This window comes from Carica papaya, chromosome 2, assembly GCF_054855325.1.
Source record: "Carica papaya isolate Zhongbai chromosome 2, ASM5485532v1, whole genome shotgun sequence".
NCBI lineage: Eukaryota > Viridiplantae > Streptophyta > Magnoliopsida > Brassicales > Caricaceae > Carica > Carica papaya.
The window spans coordinates 21692731-21715538 of record NC_142310.1 but is presented as its reverse complement, the minus strand read 5'-3'; the positions used below and the strand labels follow the sequence as shown (position 1 = coordinate 21715538).

General features: G+C 33.3%; 1 protein-coding gene across 1 annotated transcript in view; it reads left to right on the top strand.

Moving 5' to 3' along the window:
- The first annotated feature begins 6119 nt into the window (after positions 1-6119).
- Positions 6120-22808, top strand: part of EBS1 (EMS-MUTAGENIZED BRI1 SUPPRESSOR 1) — a 66247-nt gene continuing 49558 nt past the window's right edge. Inside the window, exons 1-3 of the mRNA XM_088213610.1 lie at positions 6120-6445; positions 14252-14701; positions 14804-14957. Of these exons, the coding sequence (XP_088069736.1) occupies positions 6282-6445; positions 14252-14701; positions 14804-14957 (768 nt within the window). The 5' untranslated portion in view covers positions 6120-6281. The remainder of the gene's footprint in view (positions 6446-14251; positions 14702-14803; positions 14958-22808) is intronic.

Sequence of the window (22808 nt, the reverse complement as noted above, 5' to 3'; positions counted from 1 at the left end):
GACATGATATCAGATCGCTATGATTCCCAGCCAGAATAGCAGTCCCAGGACAAGTGGAAAACCCACAAGAAGTTGCCAACTCGCCGGTTATTTGCCGCGAACTTGCGGACCCCCTTGTAAGAAAACCCATAAGAAGGTCGCATGCTGCATACATTTACGAGCTTGTGGGCTTAAGACCTAATGAGCTAGGCCTTCTTGAAGTCAACTCACACCCACAGCCTAATATGGGACCCATAGAGGCTAAATAGATTGGCCTAAAAGGCTCAAGATAAGAACCTGTAGGGCTATGGATCATGCCATTAAGGATCAAGCCAAAATGGGCTTGGAAAGCCCAACCCAAGAAGAGAAGAAGGGCTTAAGCTTGTAGTCTATCTTGAAGGACCAAGATGGAGTTTGGCTGCTGCCCAAAAGGGCTAAAAAGAACTGGCCAAGAGCTTCTGCCCACCGACCAAAACCAAAAGCCACCAAAGGAAAAGTGGTTTAGCCATAAAAGGAAGTTTATTGTTTATGAATCCAATGAAGATGAGGAGAGTGAGCAATTTGGTTCCAAGAAGAGAAAGGAAGAAGAAGACTCCCTAAAGCAATTAGCCAAAGAATTCCCAAGTATAGTTGAATTCAAATATCAAGAAAGATAAACAAATAAGAAAAAAGATTTTCATCCACATGAGGAGACCATTCTCCTACCTACATCATAAGTCCTAAAACAAGAAGAAATCCACATCTCTGGAAGAGTACAAGCTGAAAAAAGAGGAGTTTAAGTCTTATATATTGGGTTTTAAATTAATCATATGGGTTTATATGTGTAAATTATTGTGCATAAAAAGCTACCAAATTAATTGGGTCAAGTTAGAAGTGATCTGATACAATTAAGGATATATTGGATATTAATGTATCAAATTAAAGTGTGAGTTTTATTTTTATGTATAGAGACCAAATTTATAATTTCTAATTTCGTGATGGGTCAAATAAAGAATATATAAAATTTACATGCAGAGTTTATCTATAAATAGACAGTTATAGTTCTCAAATTACATATAAGGTTTTTTTATTCTGATATCTCATAATCAGAAATAGATAGTGTGTGAGAACTCAAAAGACTATGTGTTAATTTGGAAAATCTACCACAGGACATGCAGATTTCTTTCGCTATAGATTTGATACACTTCTGCTACAGATCTAATTTCTTTAATTTTATATGTGTTTGGTTATTTAGATTTCATATCTATTTTTAAAATTTCTACATTATACACTCAACCAAGGAGAAGAAATAATAATTCAATATCATATAGAAACCCGAAAGCATCTATAGTTCGGCCAAAGAAGAATTTTGCATGTTGAAGACCTCTTGGAGGATCCTACTTCACATCTATATGACTTACAACAAAAACTCACTCAAGAATCATCAAGAACAAGAAATAAAAGAAGGGTGATGAGTTGGAGTCCAAGTAGGAGTGCATGTTAAAAGAGGAAAGACAACTTCGACTACAACAAGGAGTAGTACTATTTTTAATTAAATTAATTATTTTATTTATATAAGTTAATCTATTAGATAGAATTTAATTATTTAATTATTTATGTATTTATTTTTTAGTTAAATTAGATTTTATAATTTTGATATGAATCCTAAATCCTATTTTAAATAGAAATAGAAAATAAAAGTCTATATAAAAGCTTAAATTCAAGTTTTGTAATCACAATTTTTGAGAATTAATAAAATTAAAGCTTTAATCTTCTCTTCAAATTAGCTTTTGCTAATTTTTAGTGTCTTCAAGTTTTTCGAAGGTAAGGAGCTTTCTGAATTCTTGTTAAGGCGAAGAGTTAGGATCAACTTATCGGATAAGTCGTAAAATTTTTTTTCTCGTTATAATTTTTCTAATTTTTGTTTTTGCATGTCATTTAAATGATTGTAGATTCAAGTAAAGTAAGAGGTTAAATAGGCTGTTAAGTTTCTGAATTGCATGCGTTGGGATGAAGTTCTGAGAGTCAAAATAATTATTCTCATACCCTTTTCGCATCATTGCTTTTGTAACAAATAATTTTTATAACATTCAATGCACCAAAATGAGCTTAAAGATTCAGAATCTCTTAGGATTTGATAAAAAAAATATTATATTTGTGATTAACTAGGATTAAACCTTGGTAATTAATTTTTTTTTTTAATAACATAATTAAATATAGAGTGATCTTTTATCAAGCTAAAAAAGTAATTAATATTTTTTTATAGACAAATAAGTTATTTGACATACCTCAACATATATAAATGATTGCTCTTTCTATACACAAAGAAAAAAAGAGGAATCTTTGGAATGCCATTTTACTTAATATTTTTTTTTATTTTCTACATTCTTAATGCTAACTCCTTTTATACTTAAAAACTAAATTTAATTTTTCTAAAAATAAATATTCGATAAGATTTTAGTAAATTAATAAATTTTTGTAAAAGAAAAATACTCAATATATTGACAAGACACTATATGCCCTAGGGGCTTGAATAAAGGTTTAATTCATTTTATTTTATTTTATTTTCAATATTTCTTTACTTTCTACATGTTGTTTTTTTTTATATTTTTTATTATAATAAAGTATAGGAATCCTTACTTCTTCTTATGATTAGTTCCTTGTTCACCTAAATAATAGGTGCTCATTTTTTTATTACGTTAAGTACCATGTGAGAAATTTAGATCACACCTTTATATTTTATGATTTTTAAAATTATTAAGATTAAGATGATAAAAAATATGAAGTGATCGTTAAAAAATTATAATAAATTAGCAATTAAAATTTACTATGACAGATAAATTTATCGTATACTACACTTAGTTACCCTTATTTTATTATGGATATAAAAATTAAATTTAATCCAGAAAAGATATGAGACCTCTCATTCCATTAGCTAGAGATGACAAGACTTGCTTGAACCTGTATGATCCATCGAGTTTAAACCCAATCCGAGTCAATTTTTTGGAAACTAATTAAGTTCGATCCAAGACGGGATACAAATTGGTAGAAAATGATGATTGAGGCGGTGGATGTTTGGATTGAGCATTCCCAAATTCGTTTAAGCCACACATGCCTTATATACAATATTTACAAATTATATTTTCTAAACCAAAAGTTTAGTAGTTTTTCATTCTTTATTATTTACCTTCCAAATGCACCGCCAAATAGTCCAGCTTGAACAAGTAGTCTCTTGTGCTTCATTATTCGAATTTCCAAATACACCACTCATTCCCACACCTCCAATAATCCAACAGCCAGCCCCTAGCCTCCTCCCAATCGTTCTTCATTCTTCTTCATTATTTACATTCCGAATAGATTATCACGCTATAGCAGTCCAACTCCTATGCCTTGGCCAACCTCTTGTACTTCATTAATACTTTCCAAATACACCACCTATCCGTACGCCTTAGCCAACCTCCTCATTTGCTTTTATATTTGACTTCTAAATGCACTTTCAGCACCCAACTTCATTCTTCATTAACCTCTCATCCTCTATCTAATCTTCTATCGTAGACCATGCAACCACTCCAACAACTTGCCATTATCAGCTCTGTCAGCACCCATCAGCTCTTCTTCCATTGTTTGACTCACATAAGGTTAGTTAAGCTCTCCTCTTACTAATTATTTAATTTAAATATTTATTTACCAACCATCATGATACTAGTTAAGAATAAAGTGCATAATTAATTGATGAAATAAAAACATTTGGGAAAATAAAACATCAAAATAAGTGTGTAAAATTAGGTTGCAATGAAGGATAAGTTAAGGGAAGTATAAGTGCAATATTCCAAATTACAAGCATACACTATCAAATGTACAGAAAAGTGAATACACTTAAAAGTAGATAGCGAATAATAAAATAAAATATTAAAGGTGAGCAAACACTTAAAAAATAGAAATTGAATATAAAAAATGAAACACTAAAGGGGAGCAAATAAAAAAAAAAAGGATATAGCAATAATAAGAATCATACTTAAGCATTTAAGGTAACGAACTATTAACTTTAGTGCAGGAAACAATTTAAATAATTAAAGAAAACAAACAAGTGTAGTTAAACACTCACCACCACCTTATTAATTGTCGTAAGTACTAATAGACTTGCATCTTCCACTCGATGAATAAAAAATGAAGATATAACATTGACATAAATTAATAATGATGGTACGAATAAAAATATATATATATTTTTTTTTGACAATTCTTTCAATTAGTCAATGTTTAATAAAAAATGTAAAAGATTACAGTATGTGACTTATTATTAATTCAATTATTTAATTAGTAGTGAATTAAGTATTTTCATTGATAAATAATATATTAAGTAAACTTCATTTTTTAACTATATTGAATTCATAAACCATGATTCATATGTAATGATACGTCATGGTCTCTATCAAATATCTAAATGATTTCTCACAAGAAAATAATATTTTCATCAACAATTCTCGTAAAAATAAATCTTATACATACTCTAACTTGAACATACTTAATTACGTATATTGTTAAAATCTATTGGTCATTTATTATGATTAAGTGATATTTCAATTGATATTATTAGAAGAAAAGCTCTCTTATTTTATACCATAACATTCATAAATTTTCAAGAATATAAATAATGCATAATAGTATCATATTATCTTTTTTATGCTGAGAGTGATAAATCCTTAACTGACGACTCAACAAAATTTGAGTGATATCTAGTTATTGTCGTAGTTAAGTCATATAGAAGTGACTCTAATATTTTCATATTAAAGCTTAACTCTTGCAAAATAAACCAGTAATAGAGAGAAATTAAGAGAACTGACTCTTGTACTACTATTATATATTGACTTTTATTTGATACTATAATTTTTTTGCAAAATGTCTATTTATTCAAATCAATTTAGTAGATTTGTTGTTTAACATGCACACACATAAATACCATAATATTAATTATATTAATGTTCAATTAAATTAAACACTTTCAAGTTATTTTTACCTTGTGTACTAACATATCTAAATTAAAGATGTTCAAGTCATATTAATCATTTGACTAATAAATTTTGGAAACTTTTTTATTTACATCTCATTATTATAATCTTTTTATTATTATTTTTTGTTTAATATACATTTGCAATTTGATATTTGAAATAATATGGTAGAACTTGATAACTTGTTTTTTTATTAATGCGATAAAGTATTACGATGTATTTAAAAAATATTAGAATAATAACCTCTAATAATATATGTAATTGAATTGCAGGACACACTATTATTGACAATGATTACATGTAAAATTTTTAGTTATATTTCAATACAATAGTTACAAGTCCATTTTATTTAATTTTATTAGAATTTAATTATACTAGTTTTAATCTTAATCTATTTTCTTTAATAAAAAATTTTAAATTCAGTACAATTTTTAATTAGAAAAACTTAAATTATATAGTTTTAATTTCAATAGAATGTGACACTTTTAGTTAAATCAGAATTTTATTCATATATTAATTAATTGTTAATTAACACAGTTCAACCATATATCTATCTGAAATTAAATTAAATTTTACTGATAGTTAATCAAATAAACTAATTATAAATTTTATATTGTGTTTAAAAATATAATTTAACTTTATCATACTTTTATGTAAACTAAAAAATAATATTTTTAATGTTCATAAATTATAAATTAAAATTTATCAAATAATGTTAACAAATTTAAAATAATTTAAGGTATACCATTTAATTTCTTTTACATTTAAATAAAAAACTCCCTTAAGTTAAAAGTATTATATATGATATATTAGTATATATATGAATAATATAATATTTATTCTATAGAACTGTGTATTCAAAACAATGAACTAATTGTTCTCTTCCAATTTACCTTAAATTTTTAAAACTGTAATCAGAACTGAAAATAATGGTTCAAAACAATTCAGAATGATTAAATTATTCTAAACTCAAAAAATAAGTTAGTTTTTTAAATTTAATTTCAATAATCCAAAAACTAAAATAATTATTAGAAATGAGACTCCCGTAGGCCAATCACGAAGCGCCATGTCATCCATGACGTGGATTTATACATTCGTAGTTAATTTACGGAAATACCCTCGTTCTTGCTCTTAAATATCAGTTCTTGGGACATTGGCGACCAACAGGAGTTGCAATTCGTCTCTTTGCCTCAAAGCCTGGTTTGAAAATGGTGACAAGCGCACAACATTCCATGAGGTTGTCTGAGTGATCAATGTTGGATTGATTTGAACCTTTGCATCTGTAGAAGACCTAGGTCGATATTGGTGTACCAAATGGGAATCCGTTTTAGATCTGTGTTCTGGATTTTGATCATTCTGGTTTGCGCACGTGTTTACGGGGTTAGTAGCTCGATCACTTCTCAAACTCGAAGACCGAAGAATGTTCAGGTTGCTGTTCGCGCTAAGTGGTTGGGTACTCCTGTACTTTTGGAAGCTGGGTATGTTTGTTTTCGTACTGAGAGATCCATTTTTTTTGGTCTGAGTTTTTTTTTGTTCTTCCTTCTTCATTTAAAGAATTGCTTTTGGGTTAATTTTATGTATAGGAACGTTTTTGTTTCTCTTGTGCTCATTAATTATTTATTTTTTCCCTTTTAAAACTCGTGGTTGCTTTCTATTTTCAATTTCGTGGTTTAGTTAGGCTATGTTTGCAGCAATAGAATTTTATTTGTGGAATTGGAATTCTATACTTATTTTCTTAAATGATTGTTTTGATTCCAAAAAGGAAGTTTATTTGTTCCAAACGTAACCTTAATTTTGTGCATAATTTGTTGAATTGCAGTGACAAATAGGTATTAGTGATCTTGTTTTTTGGTTTCAGTTCTTTTTAATTTTATCCTGTTTGTTCTTTATTTTCTCGGGAGTAAAAAACCGGTAATATGCTGAGAGGCATTGGCCCAGGTACAAAGAATGGAAGTTAGTTTTCTTTGATATATGCTTCTGCGGCTTTGTTTTCTTTAAAACAAGAAAGCTAGAATCTATTTTTCTTTTAAGTGGTTGGATTCAGGAGATTAAACACTGGATTTCTTGTGTTGTAACGGTATGTTTTGAAGAGGTGGGGGGGATGGAATTGAATGAAACATGAAAGATGCAATTGTATCTGGAGCCTATGTATATTGATGGAATGAAATAGAAGAGCTAGTATATTTGCTTTTTGATCAAAAAAGAAATATTTTATCCACATTTGAAGAGAATGTATGTGAAGAGAAGGTTGAAAAATTAAATTTGTTATGAAAACTAAAATCATCTCTATCTTTTAATAAATAAATTAGATCTCATCTCTTTTTTTTCGAAATAAAAAGTGTATAATTGTATTACTATGAGCACCAAAAGGTGTAAGACATGTACAGTTATTTACAGCTCATTCCTCCATACAAAGCATAACTCTGAGAGTTTCAAAAAATACCGGAGGGTGACCCAAAAACAAAAATTTAAGGGTCCTAAGCCATCTATTTTCAGTACATCAAGACCTTCAAACGCTCTTCTATTCCTATCTTTCCATACAGTCCATACGAGAGAGAGAGGAATCATATCAGAGAAGACGCAACTGTACCTAAGAAACTCCCACACCCATATTTCTTCCTTAACATTGCCCGACATTACCCAGCTAATCCTCAGGCATTTGTAAACCATTGCTCCACAACGGGTAAACAACTGGGCACTGCAATAAAAGGTGTCTGCAGCTCTCCTCGGTCTGTTTACAAAGGTAGCAAGCATTAACGAAAACTAAACCTCTTCTCCTAAGTTTACAATCGTCAAAATGCACTCCCTGCTAGCTTTCCAAGTAAAGAAAGAAACCCGTAGTGGCACCTTGACCTTCCAAATTTGCTTATATGGGTATGGCTGTGTTGTGTCCTCTCTCTGCATAAATTTCTTGTACCAGTACTTAACTGTGAAAGATTCATTTTTTGTAAGATTCTAGATTGACTTATCTTCATTATTCCCCAAAGAAACATCAGACAGCACCCTCATCAGATTCTCATACTTCGACAGTTCCCAATCATTCAAATTTCTAAACACCACGACCTGCCACACCTCCTCCCCGTCCTGATTACTCGTGCAACAGTTGCTAACCCGCACAGCCTTATTCATTGCAATAGCATAAATCGTAGGAAATCTATCTTTGAACAAATCCTCTTCCATCCAGTGGTCTTTCCAGAATCTAATCCTCTTTTCTCGTCCCACCTTCCATTTAATATGACTTCAAAAATTCTCTTTGCCATCCTCAATTGTTTTCCAAAGACATTTGCTATGCGAAAGCATCGATCCAGGTGTGAACCAGCCTGTCCCATCCAACCCAAATTCTGAGGCAATGACTTTCCTCCACAAAGTTTTCTCATCATTCATGAAGCGCCATAATCATTTGCCTTGCAGAGCTGTATTCATTTCAACCAAAGACCGGATACCTAGCCCACCATGCTGTGCAGGTTTCTTCAGCTCATTCCAATCAGCTAAATGAAATTTCCTTTTGTCCCTCCTTATCTCCCTAAAAATAATTGCTTCGGATAGATTCCAACTTCTTGGCAACACTGCGCAGGATAGTTAATAAAGACAAATAATAAATTGGCAAGTTGCTGAGTGTGCTCCTTACAAGAGTAAGTCTACCACTTTTGGACAGTAAACTTCTTTTCCATCTCGCCAGCCTCCTCTCAACTCTGTTGATCACAGGTTCTCATATCCTGAGATCTTTGTAATTTGCTCCTAAGGGCATTCCAAGATATTTTATGGGCAAATTCGACATCTTACAGCCTATAACCTCAGCCAGATTTGGTTGATCCTCCATCCCTCCAATCCCTACAAATTCTGATTTAGAAAAATTAATATTCAAACCAGAAACCACTTGGAATCCCATTAAAATGCATCTAATGCTCGTTCAAGCTTTCATATCTGGCTCACAAAATAGTAGAACATCATCAACAAAAAATAGATGTGTAGCTTCTTCCTTAAATGTTTCATTTCCCACACACAAACCCTGAAACATATTCTGCTCTCTGGCCTTCATTAAGATTTTATTGAGTGCTTCCATAATCACAGTGAACAAAAGTGGCGATAAGGGATCCCCTTACCTCTACCCTTTAGAGGACCGAAAGAATTTTGAGGGGCCTCCATTTATCATCACAACATAAGAACACAAAAGTAATGCATGTACTGATCCATTTCTTCCATTTGTCTCCAAAACCTAATCTCTTAAGCATGTAGTCGACAAAAGCCCAATTGACATGGTCATAGGCCTTCTCCATATCAAATTTACACAACACACCTTTATTTTTCTTGTTGAGCAAATTATCAACAATTTCGTTGGTTATGAGTGCTGCATCAAGTATTTGTCTACCACCTACAAACACATCAAGTATTTGTCTACCACCTACAAACGCATGCTGTCCAGGACCCTTGCCATTCTTTTAGCTAACACTTCTGCAATTAATTTGTACACACAACCTACTAAACTGATAGGTCAGTATTCTTTGATTGTGGTGGCACCACTAACTTTCGGGATAAGCACTATGAACGTGGAATTTAGGGACTTTACAAAATTTTCAGTGAGATGAAATTCATCACACAGTTTCATAATATATTCCTTGAACACCAGCCAGAAAACTTGCAGGAATCCAATTGTGAATCCATCCGGTCCAGATGCTTTATCTTTGTTACATGCCCTCAGCCCTTCTAAGACTTCTTCTGGTGAAATTTCTTTCCAAATCCTGGTTGCTCCCCTCATCTAGACAACTGAAAGATATACCATCCAGATTGGGTCTCCACTTCATCTTTTCAGTGAGCAGGTCAGCAAAATAGTCTTTGGCGTTATCCCTCAGCTCCTAGTTTCCTTCGATCTCCTCATCCCCAAACATCAAAGATCCAATAAAATTATTTCTTCTGTGGTGGCTTGCTAAACAGTGGGCGTATCTAGTATTACGATCACCCTCCTCGACCCATTTTGCTCTAGATTTCTGTCTCCAGCTAGCCTCCTCCATCTGCATAAAAGAGTCAATGCTAGCTTTCTCTATTCACCTCTCTTTAAGATATTTTTTCTAAACATTTATAATTTTTTATTCTCCAAGCCATTCTCTAGAGTCAAAATTTTTATTTGGGCTGATGTACCGAATAAGGTCGATACCAATGGTATTCTCTAAATTCAGAAACAACCTCGAAGACCTTTTTCTTCCGACATTTGTCAGATATATTTTCATAGTTCAGAGCTGTTTGTTTCTCCATGTCCTGCCATTTGTTTTGTATGATTGGAAATGCATGGATGTGTCCCTCTAGTTCCAACATTTGTCGGATATGCCACTGTGTGGAGTAGGGCAGACCAAGCAATATAAGCTGTTATGGTCCTCTATGGGGTAGGGTGCTATTTTTGCAGGTTTGTGCGTCATTTGTTGGAATGGAATGCAAGACTTCTATACTTTTATCTCAAAAAAAAAAAAAAAACATTGGTTTCAACTCTTTCAAATGGTCTGTGATAGGACAATTTTCTTTGCTTCTATTTGTGCTAAAGCTTGTTTTTTCTGGCATGCCTTATCCACTTTGAAAAGGATTGAGTCTCTATTATACTTTAAGCCATTTTACTTTCTTTCTTTATTTCTTTTGTAGCATTTTCTCTCTCTTTCTCTCTCTCTCTCCCCTTTTTTTTTCTTTCTGCATCTTGGGAGGATATTATCAAGTACCTTGTACATTTACTTAGTCAAGGATTTAGGGTTTTTGAGTTTGATATATTAGAGTTCTGAAGTAGAGAAAAGAAGCAGCAGAAGAGAGATTAAGGGGAGAAAGAAGAGAGAAGAAGAGAGAAAGAAAAGAGAGAATGACAGAGAGAATTGTAGGAAGTTTTGATGATTGTATTTGAAATTTTGCATAAGCTTTTCCATACATCATTCTGGGTACAATTCCTTCTTTTCTACCTGTCTCTTAAATCTGGACAAAGGACAATAACAGAAAAGCAAAAACAGTAGCAGAAAAGCAAATTTGCTAGAGGCAGTACACTAGCAAAGACCATCTATAACTAATCTGGAATTCACTAATACTAATTAACCCACAGTTTTATTTTGTGAGATGACTAATTAACCCACAGTTAACTAGAGTAACTGAGGTTTGATATGCTGACCTGTAGCCACTCATTTCATTACTGTTTGAGGGTGTTAGCGCCTCTGGTACAACCTCTAAAACATTGTAGTCTCATTTCCGTTACTATTCTATCGTAATAAGATAAACTGTTCTCTTTTATTCCGTTTCTTAACTCCACCTCGCTCAAACAGACCTCTTCTCCTTTTTTCCAGTGAGAGCCTAAAGGTTGATGGAAGTAAAATAACAGTTTCTTTCTTCAAAACTCATGTCTCTTTTAGCATTAAGCCTATAATAACTATATGGATGCATACAGAAATTTTATATAAGAAGTTATAACATTAGGTTATCCATTCTTGTTCTTTTTTTTTTTCTTTTTAATAGAAGAGAAGTAATAGTTAAGATGAGAATGGTAACAATCGCAAGAATAAGATATTCTCCTAGAGCCTTCTAAGTGATAATTCAAAAAATAAAAAAAAGAATTACAACCAAATCCCCTTAAGGTCAAAGATTATCATCCTCCAGTTCTTGTATACACTGAAATAACAATATCTAAAATTTCCCATGGGCCTTTGCCCATAGGGAAGCCAAAAATATCATCCTCTCCCAGAGATCGTAATTCGGAGAGAAAAATCCTTCAATTTCTTCCTTACCATATTATCCACAATCCCGCAAAGTGGGTTCCTTGCTAAAAAAGATTTTACTACCTTTTTCATCCCAATTCCCTGAAAATTTGAACTCATAAAACATTCCACCGCAGGGGGGATGGGGTAATCTAAACCAACACAAGCATGTTAAATAACCTCGTGCAGAATTTATATACTGGATGGCATTAAGCATTTTGTGCACATTTAGAATAAGATGGAATGGAAGATATATATATATATATGTATGTAGCTTTTAACATGCATGAGAATGGACAAATCATATATGTTATCTTTTATGTTTGTTTTTTTTTTTTGAGATAAAAGTAAGTAGTTTTAATAAAGAGACGCCAAGGGGGTGAACCCATGTACAAAAAGAAAATAAGACAAGATATGCTTTTTATTACTTAAATGCCCCTTAAATGTTTTACTCGTTTTAAAGAAATTTAATATATAAATTAATGGACTAAAATATACACGTATTTGGAATGGAAACAAGTATCAAATGAAAAAGAAATGGTAGTAATTTCAATTAGTTTGTGCCTCATTTAGTAAAAGCTTTCTCTTCCCCCAAGGAAAAAGTTATATGTCACAAAGAAAAATAAATAATTCATTAAACATACAAAATTTTATTTGTAAATTAAAAAAGGGTCAATAACTTAGTTACTGCATTTTATGTACCTCACTTGCAATAGCAATTGGGTGATGAAACTAATGGTTTGAACTTAAAAAATAAACTTCAAAGGAGAAAGAGAATATAGAAAAGAAATGCAACGAAACTGATTTTCTGCGATGAAGATAACTTTTCGAATTTCTCACAATTAGATTTGTGCTCTTGCCACCAAGGTATAAAGTTGTAACATGGTTTCTTGAGTAACAAAGTTTTTTGGTGTCAATGTACTGCTCTATTGCTTCTTTTTTGTTACCAAATTAGAACTGAACTATTTTCTAGTGTTTAGTTTTGTAATTTGAAGGCTAGTAAATGCAACTGGGAAAGAATAAATTATATCTCGTTGAATATTAGAGCCCTATATATACAAGTGAATAGTAACAAAAAAAGGAAATAACATTAATTATAAAAATTACAAAGATCCGAAGTATATTATCAATATATTCTTTACCATAATGAAGCTCTAATTTGTAATTCTTAACATTTCCACTCAAGTTGGTGAATATATATTATCCATTTCCAACTTGGCAATAATCGTCTGAAATACATGAGTACTTCATCCTTTAGTAAAAATATCTACAAATTATGAAATTGTTGGCGTATATGGGGTACAAATTAACCCATTTCTAGCTTTTTTTTTGATGAAGTGTCTATGTACTTCAACGTACTTAGTTTTGTCATATTATACTGGATGGTGAGCAATATTAATTATTTGACTTATTATTGTAGTAGAATCTCATTGGTCCATCTTATTGAATCTTTAAGTCTTTTAAAATCAATCTTCAACCATAAAAGCTTGCACACCCCTTGTATCATAGTCTTGAACTCTGATTCTGCACTAGATTGGACTACGGCATTTTGCTTCTTATTTCTTCAAGTCATTAGATTTCCTTCGAGAAAGGTACAATATTGAAAAGTGGATCTCCTATCAACTGGTGATCCAACATTGATCATTTTGTGTATGCTTCAGGAAGTAGCTTTGTATTTCTTTTAAACATAATTCTCTTCTTCTAATTACCCTTTAAGTAATGAAATATTTTGTAAATTGTTTGTAGGTGCACTTCTTTAGTCTTATGTATGAATTAACTCACTAAACTAACTGCATATGCAATATCTGGTCTGATATATGACGAGTATATTAATTCTCGTATTAGTCTCTAGTATATTCCCCTGTCTAAATTTGGATCTTTCTAGTAGTCCTAATTTATTATTAGGATCAATCTGCCTTGCATGCTAGTTTACTGGTTTTCTTTTGATAGATCTGTGACATTTTTGGTGGGAGATGAATATTCCTGACTTTGAGTAGTCCATTGCTATTTCGAGAAAATATTTTAACTTCTCAAATTCTTTAATTTCGAACTTTTTAGTTAGAATTTCTTGAGATCTACTTTTCATCTTCATCGTTTTTTTATAATAATTATGTCATTTACACATATCAGGAGACCAGTAGCTCTCTCTGACTCTGAGTGCTTAATGAATAGGGTGTGATCTCCTTGATTCTGCCTGTGTCTCATGGATAAATATTAACTTGGCAAATATACTAAATCACGCTCTAGGAGACTGTTTAAGAGCATATAATGTCTTTTTCAATTTGTATATTCTTAACAGTCACAAATTTTTTTTCTGGTTAGACTTTTCTTAACTTTCATTTAGACATTTAAGCCATTTGATTTACTTAATTTTTCGCATAAAAAAATTAATTTGCTTAGATTCTCAGGGTGACCACATCTTTGTGGCCTTTGATTTGGTTAAAGCTGTTCTTAGAGTATGAGTTTCCAACTCAGGCAAAGAAATCATTATTCTCTTAGTTCTAAGTTATGTAAAAAGCAATTTAGTTTTAGTCCATACTTACATCTTTTCTATGATCGCTTTTGCAGGGAGTTACTGTCCAAGGAATCAAAAAGCCTGTTTTGGGTGTTTATTGAGGCTTGGCTTCATGCGAAAGAAGATGACACTGATCCTCTCACAGCCAAGGATTGTCTTCAAAAAATTTCAAAGCTTGGTAGCTCTCTATTGAGTGAATCATTGGTGTCACTATTTGAATTTTCCCTTACCCTTAGATCAGCATCCCCGAGGTTGGTGCTCTACCGCCAATTAGCAGAGGAGTCACTTTCTTCTTTCCCAGTTGCTGATGATGGTAGCACAGACCATGTGAGCGGAGGAATGGTAGAAACAAATGAAACTTTAGAAACAAAAAAAATTGATTCTTTGCTTGTTGGTAAAAATCCTGCAAGCCCTGGCGGAAAATGTTGCTGGGTAGATACTGGTGGCTCATTGTTTTTTGATGTTGCTGAACTGCTAGTGTGGCTTAGAAACCCAACTGAATTGTAGGTCCTTCAAACTTCTTTTCTTTCGTTTTTTCATATCTTACAATCATTTTACTTTATACAAATTTCCTTTTGTGATATTAGTTTGTTTCTTGGTTTCAGGGCTGGAGACTCACTTCAGGAGCCTGATTTATTTGATTTTGATCATATCTATTTTGATTCAAGTACTGCATATCCAGTTGCCATTCTTTATGGAGCGCTTGGATCTGATTGCTTTAAGGAGTTTCATCTCATCCTAGTTCAATCTGCTAAAGAGGTCATTCACTTTTCTTGTGCCTTAACCTTTGGCTATTGTCGTATCAGCAATTTATCCTATTTCCTAGAAAATTTCTTGTTATTTAGTGCATAGTGCATTGGAAGAGTTTTTTCTATGGATGGAGAAACATGCTTATGCTTATCATATAAACATGTAGATATACTTGGCATAAATGATGGTAAGTTAATGACTGTAAAAGTAAATGGAGTTTTTTTTTTTTTTTTGTGATAGAAAAGGGAATAAAGGAGAAAGAATAATTACAAAAAGGTGCAGCGGATAAGTCATCCAGCCGTAAGAAAATATAACAGGAAAGACAAAAAAAAAAAAAATCAATGTAATGGATGAACAGCTGGGAACATCTCGTGTGACAAATGCATTCCAAGTCCTATATAAAATAGATAAGGAGGTATCCACATAGTTCCCATGAGCTTTAGCCCAAAGAGAAGCCAAGGATGTTGGATTCTTCCAAAGCATAGATTTTGAAAAAGAATATTGTAGAATTACGATGGTTCCCCTCTAATCAAATCATCCATAAACCAGCAGACAAGGCACCTTTCCATAAAGGTCTAGCTCAGCCCTAATACCAAAACTACCAAGGCTTGAACTAAGAGAACAATTAAATGAAGGAGGTGCAACCCAAACCAAGTTAAAAGTGTCAAAAAAGCCTACACCATAATTTCCAAGCTGTCTCACAGTGGAGGAACAAATAACTATGTCTCCCCATCTTTATAACACATAACACCAATGTCAGGAGATAAAACTTGGTCAGGCCTATGAATTTACAACAACTCATTAGTTTTTAACTGATTTAGAATAACAGTCCATGTGAACACCTTCACTTCAGAGGGGAAAATTTAAGTTCCCGAAAGCCTTGGTAAAGGGGGTTGAAGTTTTGAGAATGGAAAAATTCTCTTCTATTTATCTTATTTTCTTCACCATGAGGTGCTTATTTATAGGAAAGGAATACAACCAATTCCTAACCGTTTAATGGGGGAAAGGAATAACAATATATGGTTACCAGAAATACCTTAACCATTTGATGATTCCTCCCATTAAGCAAACATAAATTAAATTGAATTCCCTTTTATGATTTTCTACACTCTCCCTCAATCTAATTTACATATATGTTAAGTAAACTTAGATTGAATACAATGTCATCAAAGGTCCCTTTTGGTAAAGATTTTGTTAGGATGTCTGCAATTTGTTGACTAGTTGGAATGTGTATAAGAGTTATAGTTCCATCTTTCATTTTTTCTTTGATGAAGTGTCGATCAATTTCTACATGTTTGGTTCGATCATAATGTACTGGATTTTTGGTCATGCTAATTGTTGATAGGTTGTTACACCATACTTTTATAGGAGTGTTAACAGAAGCTTTTAGTTCTAATAGTATCCTCCTCAACCATACTCCCTCACATATTCCATGAGCAAGTGCCCAAAATTCAGATTCTGCACTGCTACGAGGTACCATTGACTGTTTCTTACTACGTCAAGTGACCAAGTTTCCCCAAACATAAGTACAGTATCCTGATGTAGATTTTCTATCTGTTATTGATCATGCCAATCGACATCAGTGAAGATTTCAACATCCCTAGTCATTGCCTTTTTGAAGAACAATCCTTGACTCGGAGTTATCTTTAGGTATCTCAGAATCCGATATACAGCCTTCATGTCTTCCTCAATTGGTTGATTCATGAATTAACTCACTGTACTAACTGTAAAGCTGATGTTGGGTCTTGTATATGCCAAATAGATGAGTTTGCCTACAAGTTTTTGACACCTCTCTTTATCAACTGTCTTATCACTGACCTTGGACCCTAGCTTCACGGTTGGATCCATAGGTGTATCTGCAGGTTTACTTTCGAGCATCCCTGTCTCCTTCAGAAGGTTTAGAACGTATTAACATTGTGATATTGAAATTCCTTTTTTGGACTGAACTACCTCCATGCCAAGGAAGTACTTGAGCATTTCAAGATCTTTAATTTCAAATTATTTAGCCTTAGCATTCCAAGATCTTTAATTTCAAATTATTTAGCCAAAAACTCTTTAAGTTTATGAATTTCCTCAATATGGTCCCCTGTCAGAATGATGTCATCTACATAAATAATCAAAATATTTTTTTACCTGAGATATAGTGCTTGATAAACAGTGCGTGATTTGGCTAACATTGCTCATACCCTACTCGTTTCACTGCCTTTGTGAATCTGTCAAATCATGCCCATGGGGATTGTTTAAGACCATAAAGTGACTTTTTGAGTTTGTACACTTTATGAGGATTGTTTGTTAGTTCAAATTCTGGTAGGACATCCATGTATACTTCTTCTTCTAGATCACCGTTAAGAAAAACATTCTTCACATCTAGCTAACAAAGTGGCCAATTAAGATTTGAGGCAAGTGAAAGTAGTATCCGGATTGTATTGTGTTTGGCTATTGGAGTAAATGTCTCTTGATAGTCTATCCAATAGGACTGAGTAAAGACTTTGGCTACCAAGTGAGATTTATACCGATTTACACTTCCATCCGGATTATATTTACTTGTAAAGACCCACTTGCATCCACCAGATGCTTTCCTGGAGGTAGATCTATTAACTCCCATGTTCTACTCTTTTCAAGTGCTCTAATTTTCTCATGGATGGTTGTTCTCCATTCTGGTACTTGGAGGGCTTCATAGATCGTTTTTGGCTTTGGGGAACTACTATCTAACTTGCTCACAAATGCATGATGTTTCGATGACAGCTTGTCGAATGAGATATAGTCCTGTATAGAATGTTTAGTGCATGTGCGAGTCTTTTTTCTTAAAACAATAGCCAATTCAGTGTCAGTATTAGTAGCAGGGACAGAGATCTCATTACCTGTTAATTTCTGGACATCTGAAACAGGAATTGATTCATGGCAAGGCTTGGTCGATTCAGACACTTTCCCTTTTTGAACCTTGTTCCTTCTAGTGTAGACACGTAAGTCATTAATTGCAGGTAATGTGTTTTCAGTTATTGCCACTGGCTCAGGCTCTTTATGTGTAGTTTCGGGTGAAGTATTAGGTTCATACTTTAGAGAAGGTGCATTTGGTGAAATTTGTGGATAAAGAGAGAGTATACTCACATCCTACAATTGATATTTTTGAGTAAAGTTCTCCCCTGAATATCAGTTGTGGGGTAAAAAGGTTGATTTTCAAATAATGTGACATCCATTGTGTTATAGAATCGACGGGTATCCGGAAAGAGACATTTGTATTCTTTTTTATTAGAAGAGTACCCAACAAAAATGCATTTGAGAGATTTTGGGTCAAGTTTCCCCTTAAGGTGTGCATGAATATGAACACGTGCTGAGCAACCAAAAACTTTAAGTGAGAGAGTGTTTAAGGTATGAAATTCAAGAAAAGTTTGTCGGAGGAGGTTATAGGGTGACTGAAAATGAAGGATACGGGAGGGCATTCGGTTTATTAAGTATGTGACAGTGAGTATTGCCTCTTCCCAAAGGTATTTTGGGACATGAGTAATAAATATGATTGATTGAGCAGACTCAATAATATACTTGTTTTTTCTTTAAGGTATGACATTTTGTTGTGGGGTATGTACACAAGAATTTTGATGGATAATACCATGTTCAGTAAAATATTTTCCGAAGGTGGTTTCGAAGTACTCACATGCGTTATCAGACTTCAACACTTGTATGGTGGTATGAAATTGAGTTTGAATCATAGTGTTGAATTTCTGAAATATGGATCCAATTTCAGATTTTTCTCTCATGAGGAATACTTATGTAATTCCCGTATGATCATCAATAAAAGATACAAATCATCTAGTTCCGGTGATGTTAGTGACTCTGAAAGGTTCTCATACATCGTTATGAGTTAATGCAAATGGTTTTGAGGATTTGTATGATAGACTAAGAAAGGAGTTTCGAATATGTTCAAAGAATTGACATACTTTATACTGAAATAAAAAAGGACTCTTATTCTTAAGCAATAAAGGGAATAATTTTTTTAGGTACAAGAAGTTTGGATATCCTAGTCGATAATGTCATAATATGATATCATGGTTATTATTTGAATGACTTACAGAAACAGAGTTTACACATACTGCATTGTGAGTTTGTCTCCTAGAGGTGTCGGCTTGAAGAAAGTACAGCCCTGAATTCATCCTACCATTGCGAATCACCCTCCCCGAATCAAAGTTCTGAAATTCATATACATTAAAAACAAATTTAGTAGCACAATTAAATCTCTAGAAAGTTTGTTCACAGATAACAAATTACAGTACAAATTTGGGACATATAGAACGGAATAAAGTGTCAAATATGGTGACAAAACAAAAGAACCTATTCCTGCCGCTTTAGAGATGGACCCATTAGCAATTTTAATTGTGAACCCTTCCTTACACGAGCTGTACTGCTGGAGCAGTGAAGCATCACCCGTCATGTGATCGGATGCCCCGGAGTCCACAATCCAAACTTGCCTTTTTGCAGAGCAAGCTGATAAACCAAGAGGAATTTTACCTTTATGTACTACCGAAACATTCTTCTGAGAAAGCATTCTCTGGAGAGTGTCCATCTGTTCTGGACTAAATGGGCAGCTTTCCGCAGTGGTCAGTAAAGTATCTTCAGAAGTTACATGATTCCCCTTGGTGGTCGTTGGAGTTTTTAGACTTGGAGGGCTTTCTGTCACCAGGTCTTCCATGAAGTTTCCAACATTTTTCACGTATGTGATCGAGTTTCCTACAGTTGTCACACCACGGTCGTCTCTTCTTCCCACGAGAATCCAGTGTTCTGGTTGTAAACGCAGAAGCGTTCGATTAGGTGAGTGGATTGCGTGTCTCCCATCATCACTTTCTTTCGGTTTTATTCCCGCCGAATCTTGGAGAACACTTCGCGGATGCTTGGCAGCGGTTTGATTCCCATTGCCCGTCCGCGCACTTCATTTAGGTTTTTGTTTAATCCCATTAAGAATTTGAAAATTCGCTTATGCTCAATAATCGATTTGAAGAGTTTGACATCTTCGGGACAGCTGCAACAATGTTCTTCAAACACGTCAAGTTGCTGCCAGCTGCGAGTTAGCATGTTGTAATACTGGGTTACATTTAACTTACTTTGTCATAGGTTGTGGAGGTTGGACTTAATTTCGAAGATGGCAGAGGTATTCTCTTTATTGGAGTAGAATTCCTGAGGCACTTCCCAGATTTCATGCGCGGTCTTGTAGAGGAGAAAATTCTCTCCAATTTCGGGTGTCATCGAGTTTACTAACCATGTTGTTTTCGATTTTCCATGTTCGGGCATTCGGATCGTTGGTAGGTGGAGGTACGATTTCGGCGGTGAGGTATTCATCTCGGCCCTTGCCCCGGATGAACAACAACATCGATGATGACCATTGGAGATAGTTATTGCCGTTTAGTTTATGCCCAGTAATGAATGACGAAGACTGTTCAACCAAACCATGGTTGATGGGTGCGGGAAGATGGGAACCTGAGAAAACTTCGGGTGGAGAAGATGGTAGCTCACCCGTGGCTATCTGTGACTTCGGCTCAATCGGGGTGAAGCTCCTGGATCAGAATTGCTCTGATACTATGAAATTTTGATAATACAAGAATTCTCTTCTACTTATCTTATTTCCTTCACCATGAGGTGCTTATTTATAAGAAAAGAATACAATCAATTCCTAACAGCTTTATGGGAGAAAGGAATAACAATATATGGTTATCGGACACACCTTAACCATTTGATGATTCCTCCCACTAGGCAAATAGAAATTAAACCGAATTCCCTTCTATAATTTTCTATAGGGGTTATAGTAGGAATTAGGATTTTTTGTGATGTGATTCAAAAAAGATTTACAAATGTATGAACTTGAAGAGTCCTAGGTCCACTCCTTGTAATAAGATTATTCAGAAGACTGGAAAGAATTTAAGAGGTTTAACAAAGATTCGAGTTCATCGATTTTTTTATTACTAAGGCTTCAAAAAAAAAAAAAAAGAAATCCCAGTTAATGATGGCGTTAGAAAGACAAAGGGAATTGGTCCACTAGTGCCATGTGGCAGGAGGATAGGCAGCAAAAAGGAGGAACTTGGTGCAAGGAGTGGTTGTCCATCCATTGATCTCTCGAAAGAGGACCTTGGCACCATCCCCCATTTATATCTCGTGGAGGAATAAATAGGTTAAGTAAATTGGATATAGCCTTCCAGGGACTCTTGTCTTCACGTGAATTTCGTCACAACTGCATCCCAACCGTCCCATTCGTGCCCATGAACACTTTTGATAACCTTATCCACAAAGAATTAGGCTCCTGCAAGAAGCACCAAAGCCACTTAACCAATAATAACAAATTTCTAGCTTTCAAATTTCTGATACCCAAATCCCCAAACTTTCTAGACCTACAACAGACCTCCCCATTTACAAAATGATCCCCTCTCTCCTCTCCATACCCACCCGATTAGAAATTCATCATCATACCCTCTACCTACTTGATCATCCCAACCTGAACCTTAAATAATGATATGTAATAATAGGGATACTAGACAAACAAGCTTGAATAGTTACTCTACTCCTTGTCGAGAAAAGTTCCCCTTTCAACATTCTAACCTTCTAGGCACTTTAATAACCATGTTGATCTGGAACTCAGGATCAACTAATGTGATAAAAAACCTTACATATACTCTAGTATTCAAAATGTTTAAACTCTCGACAAAATCTTCTCTATTTAACCTAAAAATTCACCTAACATTATGAACTAAGATAATAAGGGATAGTTATAATTGATTAAAAACACTATAAGTATGAACTTGATTAGTTACAAATCAATTCGAAAGAAAATTGGTAAAACGTTATAAGAATTAGTTTGATAAGTTGAATCAATCTTCCACTCAACAAGATGGTTGAAAAACCTTCTTAAAGAGTAATCACAATAGCATAAGTTGAAACAAACTTTAATTTTATTAATTTGGTATAAATGATGAATAATTACAACTTAAGAGTAGTGAACTTTATATAATCATTCACCTTACATTTTTGAATAAAACTAAAAAACTAGTATTCTAATTAAATTCCTTAATTTAACTTAATATAAGAAAACATTAAAATAATATTTAAATAAGCAACTTAATTAAAAAAATAAACTTTTGTCTGTTGAGATGAAAGAGTGTTGTGGTTGAATTCACCTTACATTTTTGAATAAAACTAAAAAACTTGTATCCTAATTAAATTCCTTAATTTAACTTAATATAAAAAAGTATTAAAATAATATTTAAAATAAGCAACTTAATTAAAAAATAAACTTTTGTCTCTTGAGATGAAATAGTGTTGTGGTTGAATTCTCCATGCTTTATTTGACTTGGATTTGGTCATCAATATTTAATTAATTCTTGGGGTAGAAGTTGAGTTTGAAGATGCTTTGAAAGCTTCTATGTTGAAGTAGAAAACAATTAATCTTCCATGAGAAAATTAAAAAGAAAATCCAAGAGAAAATCTAATAGAAAATCTAAGGAGAAAATCTAAGAGATAATTAAAGAGAAAATTTAGGAGAAAATCTCGGAAATAATCCAAGACAAAATTTAGGAAAAAAATCTAGGAAATAATCCAACATTGTTCATGAAAAAATTAAGAATGAGAGTTTGGTTAGGAATCTTTTGGCCGAATTCACATTGAATTCTTCTTGCTTCTTTGCTGGATGATTTTTCATCCCCTTTGAAGTAGAATTTTTATGCATGTAGTTCATTAATTTAGTTGAAACTCTGGTAAAAAAGGAATTTCAATTTGCCTTTAATTTGGTCACCAAAAGGAAGAGAAGTGAGAATTCTCCCTCGAATAGGATTCCCGCATGGGCAGGAATTCTTGCCCCTCAAGAACTCTTCTCGCGAGTTCTTT